Consider the following 19082-nt stretch of genomic DNA (forward strand, 5'->3'; position numbering starts at 1 on the left):
ATTAATTTTATTAATTATTCTGGGAAAGTATCCAACAAGATGATAATGAGTAGAAGTATTAAGTACAGTAGTTCCTTTCCATTGACATAAAGAATTGAAAAACTAATAGGGATTTTTCAAAGTTTATATATTTTTTGTAATTTCGTCTTTGAATTTATAAAATCAGACTGAACTACTTTTTAAAAAAAGTTATATATTGTCGGCTGCGCCATCTGCCATATTATGAAAGTACTTCAAAATTTGACATTTACAAGTCAACAATTTTTGCAAGTTGTGTTCGTTTGAAATAATTCCAACAGTTTTAGTTTAAACGTATTTAAACAATGGTGAGTGTTGTTAAATATAAAATCACCCTACTAATTTTTAAAACTATCGTATACTTTCATTTATAAACATAATAAAAATATTAAGGTTATGTATATGACAAAGCGGTTTATAAAAGCAACGAATATTACTTATTCCAGTCGATTTTGTCGTACAATGGGGGCGCCCTGATAGCAATGAAGGGGGACAACTGCGTGTCGATAGCGGCGGACAAACGTTTCGGCATCCAGGCCCAAACGATATCGACCAACTTCAAAAAGATCTTCGAAATGGGCCCCCGATTGTACGTCGGCCTACCAGGCCTCGCCACCGACACGCAGACCGTGATGGAGAAGCTGCGCTTCCGCAAGAACCTCTACGAATTGAAGGAGGGCAGAACAATGTCACCGAAAGTGTTCAGTGCCATGCTCTCGAACATGCTGTATGAAAAGCGTTTCGGCCCCTTCTTCGTCGAGCCCCTGATCGCCGGCCTCGATCCTAACACGTTCGAACCGTTTATATGCAACATGGACCTGATCGGGTGTCCCAATCAGCCTGATGATTTTGTAGTAGGTGGCACAGCCTCTGCACAGCTCTATGGTATGTGTGAAGCTTTGTGGGAGCCCAACTTGTCGCCTGATGACCTCTTTGAGACCACCTCACAGGCTTTGATCAATGCGTTCGATCGTGATGCCATTTCTGGTTGGGGTGCAACTGTTTACATCATGTAAGTGGTTTCGGACATGCTTAATTGTTTATACTCATTGCGTGTTTTTGTTGCAGTGAAAAGGACAAGGTTACAGTAAGGGAATTGAAGACACGCCAGGATTAATTTAAGTTTAATTTAAGTACTATTTTTTTATTGTATTAAAATGTATAATAAAACGACTGGGTTTTTGTTTACACCTCCTATAAAATGAAATAAGACAACTGGTTTTATCTTAGGCTTTTATTTACTACATATTAAACTGGAAGACTGGTTTTATAAATAAAATATCACAGAATAACAAATGACAATAAATAGTTCAAAATACATCGAGTTTTACTATTAATAAATTAACTGAGGAGTCCATAGGGAATGTACTCGCGTTGAGGATAAACGTCGGATGTTTTGTGATCGTTTGGATGTCCATGCAACAATTCAGACATGAAACTTATGTAAGTAATTGCCAGGCGAAGAGTTTCGATTCTGGATAATCGCTTTTCGTACGCAAAAGTTGGAACCTGAAAAAAATGTTAAATTTAAATTAAAAATGTATATAAAAGTCTGAATTAGTAAACATAATTTCCAATTATTAATTAAAAAACAATGTGTAATGTAAAATGTATTTAAATTAAATTATCTAATTTTTAATGAACAAATATTGTTTCATAATAAATAATATTTATGTATTTTTATAATAAACTTTGAATATTATTTTTATTGCTCAAATTATTGTATTTTATTTATTTATTATTATTTACTTTCAATTAAAATGACTCTATTAATTATAATGATTATAATAACATATAAACAATCGTTTATAATAAAATAATAGGTGATATTTGTCTAAAATTCAATTATTTTTCATAAAACAGAAGGTGATATTTGTCTAAAATTCAAATATTGCAAAGGAAAAATTTCAATTAAGTTGAGAATGTTCTCGAAACACACGCAATTAAAAAAAACTCGACGTCGACCAATCAGACGCAAGGGGTGAGTCGCCGCCATTTGCCGCCATTAGCCGCCATGCGACGCCGCGTCATACCACCAGTCAGTCTGTTATCGATCGTCGTATCGATCGGTCGCGTGGTCCGGGGTGGTGGTCCGCGCCACCAAACCCTCAAAGTTAATTCGGTGGTGCAGTTCGGTTTAGTGTGGTGACTCGTGTGTTTGATTAGTGTTGTGATTAGTGCCCTATTGGATATACTGGATACAACCATGGATTGCAAGGTAGGTGCCTTTTTGTTACAAATCAATTGTTTACGTTAAGTTATTCGATTATTTTATTTGAACGGCACATTAATGTTGTTCTTTTATTGCAATCATATTTTATACCATTTCATACCTAGAAATATAAATTTAGTTAATTCTATTGAAACTTAAGTACAATAATCACGATAAATATTTTTTTTAATGTCGGTAATAATTAAAATATTAAAATAATTTACATTAATTTCAATTAAAATTATTGAGAAGTAAACGTTTAACAATTAAGAAAATAATTCAAACAGACCCACACCATAATTAAGAATAAGATATAGAGTAACTAGTTAATAGTATGTTTTTATAATTACAGAAGTTGCTAATAATATAAATAAACAATCAATTCTCAATGTTTTAACTATTGAAAAAACAATTGAATGGTTGCATGGATATTAGTTCATAAGAATAAAAGCATGCAGTAAATAAATAAATCAACTTTACTTGGATTAAGTAGAGTGAGTATACATGAGTTACGAATAAATGCATGCATGAAACTTTGCGTGGATTAGTTTATAAGAATAAATGCATGCTTTAAATGATAAAATGACAAGAATAAATACACTTTACTTGGATTAAGTAGAGTTACGAATAAATGCTTGCATGAAACTTTGCATGGATTAGTTTATAAGAATAAATGCATGTTTTAAATGACAAAATGACAAGAATAAATACACTTTACTTGGATTAAGTAGAGTTACGAATAAATGCTTGCATGAAACTTTGCATGGATTAGTTTATAAGAATAAATGCATGTTTTACATGACAAAATGATAAGAATAAATACACTTTACTTGGATTAAGTAGAGTTACGAATAAAAGCTTGCATGAAACTTTGCATGGATTAGTTTATAAGAATAAATGCATGTTTTAATTGATAAAATGACGAGAATAAATAGACTTTACTTGGATTAAGTAAAGTATCCATCAGTTAAGAATGAATGCATGCATAAAACTTTGCATGGATTAGTTTATAAGAATAAATGCATGTTTTAAATGACAAAATGACAAGAATAAATACACTTTACTTGGATTAAGTAGAGTTACGAATAAATGCTTGCATGAAACTTTGCATGGATTAGTTTATAAGAATAAATGCATGTTTTAATTGATAAAATGACGAGAATAAATAGACTTTACTTGGATTAAGTAAAGTATCCATCAGTTAAGAATGAATGCATGCATAAAACTTTGCATGGATTAGTTCATAAGAATAAATGCATGCAATGCAGTTCTTTCTCTGGTTAAAACATTGAGAAAAGATTTTTTGTTAATTTCTTCGTTGATCGTCAAGACCTGCTCACATCTGGGCCATGATGATCCAACCAACCATTGGAAAGACGATAAGGCAACAGGGAAAGGGCATTAAAGGTAATAAATCATAAATTTAATTATCGATAAAACAATAATATTAATTGAAAGTTTTTGATTAATTTCAGGTAGGTCCAGAACGAGACTAGTTAACCTGGCAACTGGCAACGCAAAGTAAGTTTTTGAACATATTGATTTTAATTACATATCTTCTTGCATCATCATGTTTTGATTTATATATAAATTTGTTTTTAAAAATGTAAGAAATGTATCTTTTACGATTTTCAGGAATGGTTTATTTTTATTTTCTTTATCCAATCTAATCAGACATTCTTTTCAGCTCAAATAAATTAGAGGAAATTTTTAATTGATTTATTTTTAATCGCTTTCCTATACTCATATACAGTTGTGTTAAATCTTTCCTTCGTTTGATTTTTAGGAATATTGTATTCATTTATATATCTTTTAAATAAAACTAATAAGGCCCTCTCTTTCAGCTTAAATAATTAAAAGAAAGTTTAGTTTGTTTTATTTTCATCACATTTATTGAACAAAATCCCTGGCCTACAAATTCCCTTTTTGTTCGTCATATTATTGACCAACAAATTCCCTTTTTGTTCGTCATATTATTGACCAACAAATTTCCTTTTTGTACGTCATATTATTGACCAACAAATTCCCTTCTGTTCGTCATATTATTGACCAACAAATTTCCTTTTTGTTCGTCATATTATTGACCAACAAATTCCCTTTTTGTTCGTCATATTATTGGCCAACAAATTTCCTTTTTGTTCGTCAAATTATTGGCCAACAAATTTCCTTTTTGTTCATTTTTTAATTATTTTTTTATTTGTAGGAATTTATAATAATTAATACTTTTTTATTTGTAGGAATTTGTAATAATTAATATTTTTAATTTATTTACAGATAATAGTGTATTTAGATTTTAGTAAATTGTATCTTAGTGTAGGGCTGCATTTACTCAGCGAGGATTAATTCTTTATTAAATTGATTCTAATAAATTGAATAGTTTTCGCCGTAAATGCAGCGACAAGCTCACCTACTAATAAACTAACCCCAAATTGTATTTTTAAATTGTAAGGCTTGTCATAGGATTTTCAAAATTGTACCTCTACTGCAGAGATACAATTTTGAATTATGTCCTATCTGATGACGCACGAAATGCAGAAACAAGCGGGAATAGAATATATTTATTTTCTATTTCCGTTGATTTATCATAAAGACGAATATAATTTTGGGTTTTTTTAATTGTAGGAATTATTAATGACTAGTTACAAGTTTTGCTTACCTTTCTCCTCAACTTATCAAACGCCTCGTTCAAGTTGAACATCCGCCTCCTTTCACGAATATTCGCCGCCCTCCTTTGTGCAATCGTTGCCACCCTCCTCCGCGGCTTCTTCTGGCTCTGTCCCCCGGACGGCGTCCCGTTTCTTCCCAATCTGCCGGGCACCAAGCCACCACATTGTTGTCGCGGCCACACTGCAAATAGAAACGACAACCGTACAGATTTGAATGCCATAGATTGTTGGAGGAACAGGGGGATTGAAATGATACCTAGGTCGGAGTTAAAGGCTGTTAATATATCTGGGTACCCACTTAGAGCTGGATTCTGGCCCAACGGACAGTGGTGTGGGTCCCAAAGTGTCGAGTAGCCGTTCAATTCTCCGGGGTAATTGGGGAATTCTCCACCCTAAACAAAAGCCATTTGTATTACGGTAAATTAATAGAAAATTAACATACGTTTGTCGTGTCCCAAGGTCCGTGGTCACTTGAAAACGACATTTTCATAATTCACCACCAAGATAAAGTATCACCAAAACCCACACGATAGACGTGCACGACTTGCACACACGGTATTTCACAACACACTGTATTGTACGCGTACAAAATTTTTAACTAGGGGTTGATATTACTTCAATCTTATTGGTTGGAGGGGGTGGAGTCAAAATTCAGACCAATTGGATATGGAAGGCATGTTGCGACACCCTCGTTGATCTTTATCCTCTATCGTATAGTATATTAGGGTTTACTATGGCCTGAAGGGTGGATATTGACTTTTGGCACCGCATGTTCGCAACAACCGGGAGTTATTAATTAAATTCATGTTTTCCAGAAACGCATTTTTTAATAAAAACGTTATATAAAACTAATATATAAATAGTACACGTGCAGATTCATGCTTAATATCCGGGATAATTTTAATAAAGGGGAGGTTTTTGTCACTGAATTAAGGGCGAGAAAGCGTGTAATACAATTAGAGATAGTGGCTGAATGTGGCATAACACCCTCTCAATTAGATGCGGAGTTTCGATCATATGTTGGGGATCATATTTTAATTAAATGTTCATAAGTCAACTCACTGGGTTTAGGTTAAAGGAATTGCAACTAAAACTGAATAATTTGATAGAAATGCCATTAAATATTCAACATTTTAATTGATAGAATTTAAATGTTTACAGTCAACAGTAGATAGTGGATTGTTTGATCAACTTTTGCTCAGGAAACACATATGTATATTTAATTGTGTTAATTATTATTTGAAGTTTATATAATAAATATAATTGTTTACATTAAAATGTCATATTTTAGGTAAATTTTAATACATTAATTTTACGAAAGAAATAATCTGGGGTATCAATCACTTTAATAACACAATACAAAAAATAAATCGTAATAATGTAACCAATTTTCAACACTATTTGCTGCTTAATTAATCGGATTTTCAACGGCGGGAGTCAAAATTAGTTGCGGATTAAAGACCCTCTTTTGTAGTGGGCGCACGTGTTAAAACTAATATTCTTATAACAAGCCTTGTCAAAACAACCACCCCTCTTTTAATATATATTTCACCCCCCTATCATCTGTCACAATCAACAAGTGTGTCCATATTTGTCCTTTTGTGTAAGTTTGGAATGGTGTATATATAATTTTTATTAAATAAAACGCATGTTTTTAGTAACTATTAATTTATTGTAACCACCTAGAGTAAAAACAATATAAAACAGACAACTGACTATATATATGTATATATGTGTAAAATCTGGGACTAGGACTTGAGACCTTCTTGGAACGTTAACGTTTTATTGCTCTCTATTTCCTTCTGCATCTCCAATGCTAGCAGCTTATACCGTTCGGCCAGCTCCTTGCTTTTCTCGACGCCGTCACCTTTAGCGTACATCTGACTGAGGTTCGCACAACTGTACATGTTTCCCAAATTGCAACCGTCCATCGCGTATATAAATGCCTTTTGCATATTCTTTGGTACCAAATATTCGGGCTTTGGTTTGTCTTTCTCTTTTTCCTGTCTGTTTTTGACCCCCGCAATGTACATGCCTGATAGATAGTAGCAGGCGTTTGCGTTCTTTGCTGAACACGCCTTTTCCAGCAGAGACATACCCTAGAAAAACAACAGTTTTCACCAATAGTGTCTTCATTTTAAACAAGTGTAGTTTACTTTGAGTATATCCTGGTTGACACCTTTGTCGTTGTTATTAGTGACCAGTAACAATCCTTGATTAAGGCATGATTCGGGGTCGTTCAAGTTGCAGCCCTTCTCGAAATAATTATATGCAGATGTGAAGTCTGACTTGGGCAGTCCCTTGCCCAACAACGAATACGTGCCGAATTTAAGACAGCTTTTCGCGTAATGGAATTCATCGCAGTTGTTGCGATACACTTTCGCCGCCTTCTCGTAGTCCTTCTTGATTGACTCGAGGAAATCAGCCAACAGGTGACATACTACAAAAATTTTAAAGGTTATGGTGCTGTCGTCACTTTTGTGGGGTAATACCTTCGGGGTTTTTTTCACTGTAACACCCGAACCGGTACTCGATTCCTAGGTTTTTTACATAGTCCTTTACTTCACTCTCCGATTTGAAATTGTACGACATTTTCGTCGTACATTTGACAGGTTATGTCACTTTCCAAAAGAGGTTAGGTTACTAACTGTGACTACCGCGTTTGAACTACGGTGAATCCTAACTAATTTTGACGTTTAAATGTAACCTCAGGTGTTGTTTTGAATCCAGAACGTGGAATAAAATGAAGCAATTTTCAACGCATGAATCGGTCAGTTTAGAAAAATCGGTTGAATTAAATACGGATTTGGTGCAAACCGATGAAACCGAACTGGAAAACGTGTATGAAATCAACAAATGTTCGCAATGGATCAAAGAGAACAATTTCAAAAAGGTGTGGGCAGTTTCTTTTATTAAATTCTTAATAAATCGTTATTGTTTAGGTTTGTTTACAATTCCCGGATTTTCTGTTGCCTGATTCCAGCGAAGTCGCATTGAAATTGCAAGAAATTTTAGGCCAAACTGTTTATATTTTAGGAGATACTGCTTACGAAAGGTTGTAAACAATCTATTATATAAGCAAATTGATTAAAATTTATTTTTTCAGTTGTTGTATAGATTATGTAGCTGCTGCTCATATAAATGCGGACGCTATAATTCACTATGGACCAATATGCTTTTCCAAAACTTCAGCAAACATTCCATCCTTGAATGTTTATGAGAAACACAACTTAAACCTTGACATTTTTCATAAAGCTGTAGATAATTTTACAGAGGAAGCAGTGCTTTTAGTAGACACTCCTTATATTCATCATATTAAAGATATTAGTTTTAATGGGAAGATTAAAAGAATTGATGAAGAGTTTGATGTGAAAAACCAAGATGTAATTTACCTAGGAGAGAATGATAGAAAAGTTTTGAACATTTCTCTAACTTCACAATGTAAGTTTTGCCAATTTATTAGTAACAAACATAACATTTTATTATTTCAGCAAAAACTTTAAACTATTACAACCCAAAGACTAAGAAACTTACATTATATAAAACTGACTCAAAGATCCTAAAGCGCCGATATTTCCTAACGGAAAAAATCAAAGACAGTAAAACAGTTGGAATAGTCATAGGAACACTAGCAGTTAAAAACTATTTAAAGGTGATAGAGAGAATGAAAAAGCTGCTAACACTTAGCAACAAAAAATACTACTTGATAAGTGTGGGTAAACCAACAGTGGCAAAGCTTGCAAACTTCCCAGAAATGGATGTGTACGTCATCATAACGTGCGCCATGAATGAGATTTATGAAAGCAGAGATTATTATAAACCTTTAGTAACTCCTTTTGACGTAGAAATCGCCTTAAATTCAAACGCAAAGGACGTGAACTTTTCGTACGACTACAACTCGTTTATTAACGCCTCAGATTTGGATAATCTGAAGGTAGATTTGAACGAAGACGTTAGTTTATTAACTGGTAATTTGAGAAGTAACAGAACGGACGATGAGAAACTGGAGGAAAATTCGGCAATAGTGAAGAAAGAAGGAAGTGTTGTAGAATATGGGGCAGGGTTTTTACAAAATAGAACTTGGAGAGGTTTGGAACAAAACTTGGGGCAAACTGAAGTTAAATTGGCAGAAGAAGGACGAAGAGGAATAGCGGGGGGTTATAATAATGAACAAGTTTAATTTATTTACACAATAAAGTTGTTTTACATGTTATTGTTTGTTTTCTTGTGAGCCACATACAGTATTGTTTAGTTACTCTAAAAAGCTATCAACAGTGCAAATTATTTAATTTAAACAATCACATGGTGTTTATCACAGGTTTAGGCAATTATACAATTAAAAAGCAAGATGATAACAATATTCGAGAGGGTGAATAAAATCTTTTATGGCTTTTTATAAATACTTTAATGAAAACCTATCATATAAACAGTACAATTAGCCTGAAATTCGAATAAACTTAATGCACCGGTTCAACAACAACCAAACACATAATATTAAATAATAAACTGAACAATAATTTCACATGATACCGGTTAACCTTGTATTTGCAAAAGTGTCAAAAATAATTTTTCCAAATCAAATGCGATAATTATATAAATTAAACTATAAAATCAACAGTCTGTTTTATTGTTTAATCCGCTGGTCTCTTTTCACTGTGCTTTTTCGTGTATTCTTCCGCGTTTTTCGTAAACTTCTTCTTATCTTTGAGGAACTCTTCGGCGACGTCCGCCCGCAAGGGATGTTCCGGCTCCGGATCGTTTACTAAGGCCACCAACGCTTGGATCACTAAAAAAATCGAATCCAATTAATTTGCAATATACCGCATACATATTTGATAATTACCTTGATCTGTTTTGGTGGCTGGTTTCCAATTTTCAGCGCTGATTATCGGTAAACACACTTGTCCCTTCTCGTCGATGTTCGGATGGTAGATTTTCGTTTTGAAATTGATTTTCGGCGGTTTGAACGGATACTCGGCCGGGAAGTTGATCTCGATCTTGAAGGCTCCTTTGTTATATGGTGGGTTGTCCTAAAATTACTCACAATTATTACTATGTAAGGTGTTATTATTTGTGTTTTTCTTACTGGCACAATCAACCCTTGCCATGTTAAAATGTTGGTCTCATCAACTTGGATGTCCCGAAAGGATTTAAGGCCCGATGTCCTTATATCACCCAGTTCCTATGAACAGTAATGTTTACTAATAAAATAAACGTTTATTACTTTTGTTATCTGATTAAACTCAAGGATTAATCATCGACGTTCGTATTTGTAAGTTAGTGTTTATATTTTGGGAATTGACCTTGTTTGGTGCGATACAAAGCGTACCAAAACCGAGGACAAAACCTGACAGTTAACCTTGAAACCGGCGAACAAAAGTGCCGAAACGAAATCGATCGTCACATCACCCATAAACCCCCTATCCACTAACAGGAATTAAACACTTCCCTATAGACCGTTTGCACCAGAAAAACTTACTTTTTGCAATCTCCTCGTCGCCGCCATGTTACAAAGTCATAAGTGAAAACGCGAAACGAAATCGGTTTCGTAACGAACTGAACCGAAAAAACACCAAAACGTCGGGAAGGGGTGAAAAAGCAGAAGTGGTGGTTTATGTTTTTGGGGCCGGACCGAATTTCGAACGTGAATCCAAATCCGCAAAACGGCACCGAAAATAAGGCTGTTCTAGAATCCGTCCATTGTACTTCCGTCCGTCGAAAATTTATTCTTGACACTGACACGCACGATTGCCAACATTCGCGGTCGCCGTCTATTATTAGTTTATTTTAATAAAGATATCTTTTTATTAAGAGGGGAGTCTTATATTTAAAATATAAATTGATTTATTCATGTTGTCCAACTTTATTTTTGTTTAACTTGGATTTATTAATAATTGGATTAGTAATAATTTAATTTAAAATAAATCAATATAAATTTCATTTGTACTCATGTTGTTACTTTCCCTAAATCCTGAGATTACCCAGGTATATAACTAAGTATAAATGGGAATGATGGGAGCGACAAACGATAACAGTTCTGAAAATCAAAACAACTCCGATAGTCAAATATAAACAAAATCTAAATCAATCCGTCACACAAACAAAATGGCAACTGTCGGTGGAAAAGGTGAGCGTTTGATACGTAAACAAACAGATTTGCACGTTTAAATTTAGGCTGGAATTATGTTTCAGGCGTTCCCGAAACCGAGGACCAACAGAAACTGCGTTTTCAAGTTGAACTGGAATTCGTTCAGTGCTTGGGAAATCCCAACTATTTAAACTGTAAGTTAACCTCAAATAATGAATGTTTTTATTTTTATTGTTTGTTTTCAGTTTTAGCACAGCGTGGCTATTTTAAAGATTCAACGTTTATCAATTATCTGAAGTATTTGCTTTATTGGAAGGAACCTGAATACGCCAAATATTTAAAGTACCCGATGTGTTTGTATTTTTTGGATTTGTTGCAATATGAACACTTCAGGAGGGAACTGGTGAACGCTCAATGCAGTAAATTTATTGATGACCAACAGATTTTGTTGTGGCAGCATTACACTAGGAGGAGAAGTAGGTTGTTAACTACACCAGCCACCAATGGAAGTTCAGAGCAAAATATAAACAACACTGGAAACACTAATAATGGTTTAAAAATGTCTTAGTTAAGATTTAGTTTAGTTTTACTGTTATTTTTTTATAATAAATTATATTTATTTGCAAAGATATGATTTTTTAAAGTGAAGTGGAAGGAAAAATAACTCAATTAAGGAATAAAATAAATACTTTAATAAATAGAATAATTTATGATGATGATGTGATTGAGTGCAGACCATTTTTTGACTAGAATTTTTCATTATTTTGTACATCTTAATAATCATAATCATCGTCTCGGTCGAAAAATCCATCTGCTCCACCAAAGTCTTCGTAATCATCGACCCCTGGTGGTACGAAAGCACCGTTTAACGCCTCAGAAATTTGTTCACCGAAACCTATCCTCGTCGCGATTCCGTAAACCAATCTCATCACCGCTAATCTATCAACAATAATTAAATTATATCTTGCAGTTAGTTGTAACATACAACGCACCTGATGAAATTTATGGGATTTGTTTCCTTTTGTCTCAAAATCATCTGCTTGGAGTTCTTCTTGCCCTTTTTCTTTTTACCCTCACAACAACTCAAAACCAGTACCACAAACAAACACACCAAAACGACTTTAAAAACCGCCCTCATTTCGTATCACAATATTCGTGTTATTCAATCGCTAATAATCGATGAAATAATACCAAAATAGGTCGAACCACTTGATTTTATAGCATACAAAAGTGGCTACGGCGTTTATACGTCCATAATTTAGCGTTTTCAGGTGTGAATGTTAAACAGCCAAAGTACAGTTATAAAATTTTGTAGGTCAAACGTTTGAGCCACATTTACATTTCCTGTGACCAGTAAAACTCAAAAACAAATTCATCAAACAATCATTTATTAAGCCAGCAATAATGTTACAAAATAATTAAATTAGAATAAATACTATCAGTCATTGTCCGAGTCGTAAAATAGCTCCGCGTCCGTATTTATTGTGAAGCCATCGTTATAGCAGCCCTTGTATTTCCGAACTAGGTCGCCCCATAAATATAATTCCGAACATTTTGGACATTTTCCTTCAATAGGTACAAATTCACCTGGCTCTAAAAAGAGCCGAGACAAACAAATAATATGTGAGGACATGCTGCAGGTTTTATTAAGGCAGCGTATCGGTTTTTCTCGTATAAAATCATTACAAATATAACAGAATGTGTTTGTGTCTTCTATAGTTTCTTGTGATGATGTTGACTTAAGTTTTTTGCTTACAACAGAGCCGTAACAGATAGGCATGTGCATTGGAGGAAGTTTGTTTGCCTAAAACAGAACAAATAATATATTTGGTTAAAGGTTTAATTAAGTAACATTACAGGGAAGTCCTTAGCATATTCTTGGTTCAACCATCTGATGGTCAAAGGCAGTCTGTGCCAGGGGCCAGTTCTTAACATCTCTGACAGAACTCTGAGGCAAAAATCGAACATTTTCTCATTATTCCGCTTTTTGGGGACGTGTTTAAGTCGTCGGGAATCTTGCGGGTGTTGCCAGGCCCACTCAAACTGCAACAAAACTTTATGAATGCCTGAAGTTTGTTAGGTGGTTTCGTTCATACTCTTAGTGCAGCAATGTCATTGGGAAAACCATGAATTATCATCACCATATCCCTAAACATGGTTTAAATTAATTTAAACACGTCAAAAGCTTATTGTTTATTTGTACCAAGGGCCTCTGTTGCTTGTTTTCCAGGCTCCACCAAATTTTTTACCTTTGTTGTGTTGTTTTATTCGTCGATTGGGGTCGACGGTGTAACCAATGTATGTGCGACCCAAATATTTTGGATTTCTACAGTACAACAAGTAAACGCCGTAAAATTGTTCAATTGTGTGAATATCTTCCATTATTTATTTATTTTTATTTATTTAGGTTAGGGTCCTATTCAAATTTGATTAAAAGTGTTGCCAACTTATGCGATAGCATAAGAATTAAACATATAGTTATTCGTCTTGTTTTTGTTAGTTAGAAATTGAAAATTGAATATTAAAGTGTAAAACAAAAAATAAGGATACGTTTCCAGTTAAGATTTGTTATAATAATCATTTTTGTTGATTTGTTGAATTTTGCAGTCTGTACACTTTTGTCTAAGGACGGGGCGCAAATAAGTTGGCGACAGTAGTTGTCAGATTTTAAGAAAAGTCCATTTATACACAAATCATCCCCCATAAAATGTTATTTTACCAATATAATTTGCCACCATGTCAGACTCTAATTTAAACGTAAGCATTATAAAACCACTTCAAAAAGCCTCCCATAACTTGTGTTGTTTAAGGACTGTGTAAGCGACACTGAAAGTTCCGAGGAGGATATCGAACCAAAATTAAAATACGTGCGCCTCTCGAACGATTTACAAAGTATCTTGTTGAAAACATCGGCGACATGCATAGCCGTACACTCCAAGGTAACATGTTCCACCCACATCATATTCATATTGTTCTTATTAGACCATTGTAGTTTATTTGTTTGGGGTCGCACTGGGGCGCCATTCACATCCTCGACCACCAAGGTAACAGCATAGAAGGCGTAGATTTGCGCTCACACACCGTCTCAATCAACCAAATATCCATAGACTTCAGTGGCGAGTTCATAGCCACCTGTTCGGATGATGGAAAAGTGTTCATACATGAGCTGTTTTCAAAAGAACATAACGTAGCGTTAAACTTAGGTCGACTGGTCAAAACGGTCGCTCTCGATCCGAATTATTTTAAGCACAGTTCAAACAGAAGGTTCATAACTGGCGACGACAAACTCACGTTGTACGAGAGATCGTTCTTGGGGAGTTTGAGGCCGACCGTTTTGTGTGAGAGCGAGGGGCTGGTGAGGAGTTTGGCATGGGGGGAGAATTTCCTCGCCTGGTCCAGCAACATCGGCGTTCGAGTCTACGACATGACTGCCAGATGTTCGCTGGGATTAATTAAATGGGACGACAATTCCGGGTATGCTTATTGATTGTTTGATTCATTTTGTTAGTCGAAATTGTTGCAGTTTGCCGTTGGATAAGTTCCGGTGCAATTTGCGTTGGGCGGATTCGAGAACGCTTCTGATTGGCTGGGTGGATACTGTGAGGGTGTGCGTTATTAGGAAAAGGAGCAATGTTGAATTGGCGAATAGAGATCTACCTGAATATCTTGTGGATCCAGGTAAAACTGATTTGTACGCGTATCACACAAGTTCTATTTGATTAATTGAAAATGAAAATTGGCATAATTGTAACTTATATGATAAGTTAACATTTAGAATACCTTTTATTCCGAAAAATTGAAGCGTGTTTATCAAATTAACCATATCATTTTAGTTTCTACGTTTCAAACGGAGTTCTATATTAGCGGTATTGCTCCTCTGGACCATCAGTTAGTCTTGTTGGGTTTCCCAAAGGAGTTGGATGAAAATCAAAAGTCGTTGAGGCCGCAATTGTACATCGTCGAATACAGAGACAACGATTACACTGATATTTGTACAGATTCGTTGTCGTTGAGAGGTTACGAGGAGTACAGCGTAAACGATTATCATTTGGATGTACTTGTGGAGGAGAATCGTTTTTTTATAGTAGCACCTAAGGACGTCGTCATTGCCAGTCCTTATGACTTAGATGACAGGATTCAGTGGTTCATACAACACAAGTGATAGAATTATTGAATCTAAAATACCGCATTTACTGATAAATGATTTTTTGTAGTAAATATGAGGAGGCGTTGGACATTTTTGTCCACAACGACTCAAAGGACATACACAGATACACTGTACAATCTGTAGGCGTAGATTTTCTCGATCACTTGCTTAGTAGGGGCATGTACGACAACGCTGGACGCCTGGGACTGAAAATTTTCGGCAAGAATCCCTCATTGTGGGAGGATCAAATCTATAAATTCGCTAGCGTTCATCAATTAAGGTGCAAACGCTTATAAAAACGTTGTAAATTGTGTTAAAAATATTTTTCATTGCAGGGCAGTCAGTCCGTACATTCCAAGAACTGTTGAGTCGAAATTAAACCCACATATTTATGAAATGATTTTATATGAGTACTTGAAACTTGATTGTAAAGGTTTCTTGCACTTGGTGAAGGAGTGGAGTCCTTCTTTGTACAATATTTGTGCTGTTATTAACGCCTTATTGGAACATTTAATGCACTGCGACACGAACAATGTTGTTTATTTAGAGGCGCTAGCCATTTTATACAGTTACGAAAAACGTTACGACAAAAGTCTCTCCATGTACTTAAAGTAGGAAATAACATAATTTATCTAATATATAACGTTTTAACTCCATGTTTATGTAGGTTGAAGCACAAGGATGTTTTTACGTTGATCCAGAAGCATAAACTTTACAGTGTGATACAAGACATGTTGACTGAACTCATGGATCTTGATTACAAAAAGGCAATAGCTTTGTTGTTGGAGAAAGATACAATTTCCACCGACACAATCGTAGAAAAGCTCAAGCACAATCAACTACATTTGTACAGAGTAAATTCTTAATAAATCCACATTTAACAATCAATATAATTGGCTTTTTTGCAGTTTTTGGACGCATACGATAGAAAAAACGTCAAAGGGAAATATCACAAAGAACTGGTACGTTTGTACGCTATTTTCGACCGCGAGAAACTCTTACCCTTTTTAAAAAAGTCCAACTACTATCCAATCCAAGAAGCCCTAGATATTTGCATGAAAGAAAAGTACTATCCTGAAATGGTGTACCTTTTGGGCCGTATCGGCGACACGAAAGAAGCCCTGGATCTGATCATAAACGAATTGAAAGACATGCAACACGCCATCTCATTTTGTCAAGAGCACGACGATCCTGACCTGTGGGACGATTTGATCAACCATTGCCTCGATAAACCGGAATTTATAACGTTTTTACTCAAAAGCATCGGGACGTATGTGGATCCGACCGTTCTGGTCGAAAAAATCGGACAAGGGATGGAAATCCCAGGCCTGAAAAGCTCCTTGGTAACGATGCTCAATCAGTACAACCTCCAGGTGAATTAACTTTGCATTTGCCACTATTTATGTGATTAAAACTTTGGTAAAACCGTAGGTTTCCGTCCAAGATGGCTGCAAGAAAATCCTGGTGGCTGACTATTTTAATTTGCAGAAGAAGCTGGTGCACACGCAACAGAAAGGTCTGTGTGTGAATGAGGAGTTGGTGTGCGGTGCCTGTCACCGACAACTCATCGAAAAAGGTTGTTAATGACTCCAGTTTTAGCAAATCTTCACTATGGTCTGTTGCAGATCCGTCAAGACTGAAAGATGTGCAGGTTTTCAACTGCAGACACGCGTTCCACCAGGGATGCTTACCAGAGAACACGCTGGTTTGTGGGATCTGTCATCCGCTCGTTCAGGATTAAATTTTGTTTTTAAAAAGTAGGTTTTATTCGTTTATAATGTTCGGTAGAAGTTTATGTCGTCGTTGTCGTCGTCCTGGAAGGCGGTCGTGTGGTGGTACTCGTTAACTGGTGCCAGTTTTTTGAAATACTCGCAGCTGAACTCCACGACTTTTGACGGTTTCAGAAGCAGCACGTGTTGCATGTAGTCGGCAATAATTGCCTTGATTTCCGGATGGTCTGACATGTATGTTTTCAGTTTTAGTTCAGCCTCTGTCTATAATTAAAAAAATTAATTAAATTGGCAGAGGATTGTGCTTTTGGTACTTTATAATCGGCGTATTTTGAAAACAATTCCAAGTCGTCCATCCACGTTGTTTCCAAAGGGATCATTTCAAATTTTGGTAGCAATTTTGAGTCCAAAACAAGTTTGGGGTTTATGTTCAGAACGTACTTTGACCCTTCCCATTCTTGCGATATAATTCGTCCTAAAACGATTAATATTAACATTTATACACAAACATAATTTGATTTGGTACCATGAGTGGTAAATATAGTGCTGATGCGATGTGACAGACCACAACTTTCGATTATAGTTCGGTATATTTTATAAGCCTCCATTCGTTTACCGTGCAGATAGATTACACGTGGTCCTCTTGATTCCTGAATAATTTCAAGATTTTAATCAAAGGATTTCCCATATGTACGCGCATCATGTGAAAACCATTAACTAAATTTTTATGAAACTCTGCATAAAAGTGGCCTTTGCCATTGGTCAACATTTAGTATACTTTTTATTCCGAAAAATTCATTAATTTCTATAAAATTAAAAAAATACTAAATTTTTAAGAAGCGACCTCTATTGTCCAGTAGTAAAATCTCACAATAATTACTTACGTAGATATTTCGACAAAGCTCTCCGTTTATATACATGGCGGCCAGTTCAAAAGGGCCCAGGTGTCGGGCTACAACCAAATACCTCATCAAGACCAAATTGGCGCCCTCCGAAACGTAATTCTGCATCTTGACAGTACTGTAATACTGCCTGTCGTCCACGTTCTCGTCTTCGGTTGTGGAGGTGTGCCGCCAGTAGTACTTGTCCTTTTGCAGCCCAACATACAGAGTTTTTGTATCGGTCCTGCCCTCTTTCACCTCGTACTCCTTTCGCTTCTCCTCGACGGTGTGGAAGTCGCGGTCCACCCACGAGGTGACTTCGGAGCCGCCCTCGTGGCCGCAGTAGAAACGGGACGACACATGCACGAGAAACTTGTGCTGTTGGTTGTGCATACGTTCAAGCAGTGCCGCCTCCAGGTCGTCCACCTGTTTGGCCAGGTGTTTCTCGTGGTCGGACATCGATTCCGCCTCCACTTTTGCTATGTACTCCTTGATTTGTCGGCAACGCTCCATCAGGTCCTTGTCGAAAGCGTCGCAGTCTTTGATTGGGTTGCGGGGTGATTTGCCCTCGACCCACTGCACGTTTATGCTCATTCCTCCCACTGGATTCAACGACTCTTTTGAGACTAATACGTTGTCCAAAGAGGATATTACGAGGTTCTCCGGGAATGTTATTTTATTCACAATTTCTTCGTCTGTTTAAATAATTTACGTTAATGTTTTGTTTCAGGTGTAAATAAAAGAGCCTTACTGGACACCACCAGAAGTGATTTGTCTTTATAGCTTGTATGTTTGTGTTTATTATCAACAATTAATGTAAATACGAAGCGTAAAGTGATAATATATGTTGATTTTATTTTTTGTTACCGCTACTAATAAGTAAACGTCCCAAAAATTTAATTGCGTGCCTTATTTGAGCCCTTACCCATGCAGTAGTCCTCCACAAACTGCATAATATCAAACAACACATCCTGGTTGTGTTCTTTTCGCAGCTGTTTATAACGTTCACGCCATGCGGAATGTTTTCCGACGCGTTTAAACAAGTCTTCGATCAGACGTTGGATGAAGCTGAGTGAGGAGGGGATATGCGGCAACGGGCCTCCCTCCTCCACATCATTGTAGTGGGTATTACGGAGGTACCGTAGGATTTGGTCCTGGAAGTCCTCTAACTCTGAAGTATCCATTTTATTGTGTGTGTGTGTGTGTGTGTGGCAGATTTTGACTGTAGAATTAAAGGGGAACTTGTCAAATTTAAATTGATGTATCGATGTCTTTGATCTGAATATTGTTTTCTTAAAATTTATAGTGTGGCTTCTTATGGAGAGATGGAGCCAGTGCTA

General features: G+C 35.8%; 10 protein-coding genes across 12 annotated transcripts; 4 read left to right on the forward strand and 6 right to left on the reverse strand.

The window, feature by feature from the left end:
- The first annotated feature begins 205 nt into the window (after positions 1 to 205).
- LOC109600162 (proteasome subunit beta type-3) lies at positions 206 to 1191 on the forward strand. Its single transcript, XM_020016250.2, has 3 exons — positions 206 to 326; positions 465 to 1030; positions 1087 to 1191. The coding sequence occupies exons 1-3, from the start codon at positions 324 to 326 to the stop codon at positions 1133 to 1135; spliced, it is 618 nt and encodes a 205-aa protein (XP_019871809.1). The 5' UTR covers positions 206 to 323; the 3' UTR covers positions 1136 to 1191.
- A 98-nt stretch (positions 1192 to 1289) lies between these two features.
- On the reverse strand, positions 1290 to 5563 carry LOC109600163 (protein Fer3-like). 3 transcript variants are annotated; one of them, XM_049968456.1, is made up of 4 exons: positions 5339 to 5563; positions 5195 to 5288; positions 4887 to 5077; positions 1290 to 1527 (listed from the first exon to the last, which is right to left on the reverse strand). In XM_049968456.1, the coding sequence occupies exons 1-4, from the start codon at positions 5384 to 5386 to the stop codon at positions 1360 to 1362; spliced, it is 501 nt and encodes a 166-aa protein (XP_049824413.1). In that variant the 5' UTR covers positions 5387 to 5563; the 3' UTR covers positions 1290 to 1359. The 3 variants fall into 3 exon arrangements, with proteins under 3 accessions (XP_049824413.1, XP_019871810.1, XP_049824412.1); XM_020016251.2 differs by having other exon boundaries at positions 5153 to 5288; XM_049968455.1 differs by having other exon boundaries at positions 4887 to 5288.
- A 984-nt stretch (positions 5564 to 6547) lies between these two features.
- On the reverse strand, positions 6548 to 7549 carry LOC109600195 (cytochrome c oxidase assembly factor 7 homolog). The gene is made up of 3 exons (XM_020016302.2): positions 7389 to 7549; positions 7053 to 7336; positions 6548 to 6995 (listed from the first exon to the last, which is right to left on the reverse strand). Exons 1-3 carry the CDS (start codon positions 7486 to 7488, stop codon positions 6645 to 6647), a joined length of 735 nt encoding a protein of 244 aa, XP_019871861.1. The 5' UTR covers positions 7489 to 7549; the 3' UTR covers positions 6548 to 6644.
- Positions 7550 to 7555: 6 nt separating this feature from the next.
- Positions 7556 to 9109, forward strand: LOC109600194 (2-(3-amino-3-carboxypropyl)histidine synthase subunit 2). The gene is made up of 4 exons (XM_020016301.2): positions 7556 to 7789; positions 7839 to 7951; positions 8003 to 8337; positions 8388 to 9109. The coding sequence occupies exons 1-4, from the start codon at positions 7640 to 7642 to the stop codon at positions 9074 to 9076; spliced, it is 1287 nt and encodes a 428-aa protein (XP_019871860.1). The 5' UTR covers positions 7556 to 7639; the 3' UTR covers positions 9077 to 9109.
- Positions 9110 to 9277: 168 nt separating this feature from the next.
- LOC109600196 (ubiquitin-conjugating enzyme E2 L3) lies at positions 9278 to 10630 on the reverse strand. Its single transcript, XM_020016304.2, has 4 exons — positions 10376 to 10630; positions 9983 to 10078; positions 9740 to 9926; positions 9278 to 9682 (listed from the first exon to the last, which is right to left on the reverse strand). The coding sequence occupies exons 1-4, from the start codon at positions 10400 to 10402 to the stop codon at positions 9528 to 9530; spliced, it is 465 nt and encodes a 154-aa protein (XP_019871863.1). The 5' UTR covers positions 10403 to 10630; the 3' UTR covers positions 9278 to 9527.
- Positions 10631 to 10810: 180 nt separating this feature from the next.
- On the forward strand, positions 10811 to 11613 carry LOC109600169 (mediator of RNA polymerase II transcription subunit 31-B). The gene is made up of 3 exons (XM_020016258.2): positions 10811 to 11023; positions 11071 to 11178; positions 11230 to 11613. Exons 1-3 carry the CDS (start codon positions 11002 to 11004, stop codon positions 11550 to 11552), a joined length of 453 nt encoding a protein of 150 aa, XP_019871817.1. The 5' UTR covers positions 10811 to 11001; the 3' UTR covers positions 11553 to 11613.
- Positions 11614 to 11653: 40 nt separating this feature from the next.
- On the reverse strand, positions 11654 to 12223 carry LOC109600172 (uncharacterized). The gene is made up of 2 exons (XM_020016260.2): positions 11977 to 12223; positions 11654 to 11923 (listed from the first exon to the last, which is right to left on the reverse strand). Exons 1-2 carry the CDS (start codon positions 12120 to 12122, stop codon positions 11758 to 11760), a joined length of 312 nt encoding a protein of 103 aa, XP_019871819.1. The 5' UTR covers positions 12123 to 12223; the 3' UTR covers positions 11654 to 11757.
- Positions 12224 to 12355: 132 nt separating this feature from the next.
- On the reverse strand, positions 12356 to 13399 carry LOC109600170 (structure-specific endonuclease subunit slx1). The gene is made up of 4 exons (XM_020016259.2): positions 13188 to 13399; positions 13081 to 13132; positions 12842 to 13027; positions 12356 to 12788 (listed from the first exon to the last, which is right to left on the reverse strand). The coding sequence occupies exons 1-4, from the start codon at positions 13364 to 13366 to the stop codon at positions 12423 to 12425; spliced, it is 783 nt and encodes a 260-aa protein (XP_019871818.1). The 5' UTR covers positions 13367 to 13399; the 3' UTR covers positions 12356 to 12422.
- Positions 13400 to 13636: 237 nt separating this feature from the next.
- On the forward strand, positions 13637 to 18642 carry LOC109600184 (vacuolar protein sorting-associated protein 41 homolog). Its single transcript, XM_020016274.2, has 12 exons — positions 13637 to 13741; positions 13795 to 13923; positions 13977 to 14458; positions 14508 to 14662; positions 14818 to 15142; positions 15199 to 15411; positions 15467 to 15742; positions 15799 to 15985; positions 16040 to 16504; positions 16563 to 16707; positions 16757 to 16888; positions 18473 to 18642. The coding sequence occupies exons 1-11, from the start codon at positions 13721 to 13723 to the stop codon at positions 16870 to 16872; spliced, it is 2514 nt and encodes an 837-aa protein (XP_019871833.1). The 5' UTR covers positions 13637 to 13720; the 3' UTR covers positions 16873 to 16888; positions 18473 to 18642.
- On the reverse strand, positions 16895 to 19008 carry LOC109600136 (ciliogenesis-associated TTC17-interacting protein). The gene is made up of 5 exons (XM_049968995.1): positions 18668 to 19008; positions 17746 to 18437; positions 17388 to 17511; positions 17176 to 17336; positions 16895 to 17125 (listed from the first exon to the last, which is right to left on the reverse strand). The coding sequence occupies exons 1-5, from the start codon at positions 18924 to 18926 to the stop codon at positions 16904 to 16906; spliced, it is 1458 nt and encodes a 485-aa protein (XP_049824952.1). The 5' UTR covers positions 18927 to 19008; the 3' UTR covers positions 16895 to 16903.
- Positions 19009 to 19082: the final 74 nt, after the last annotated feature.

The sequence above is a fragment of the Aethina tumida genome, chromosome 6, assembly GCF_024364675.1.
Source record: "Aethina tumida isolate Nest 87 chromosome 6, icAetTumi1.1, whole genome shotgun sequence".
NCBI classification, from domain to species: Eukaryota; Metazoa; Arthropoda; class Insecta; order Coleoptera; family Nitidulidae; genus Aethina; species Aethina tumida.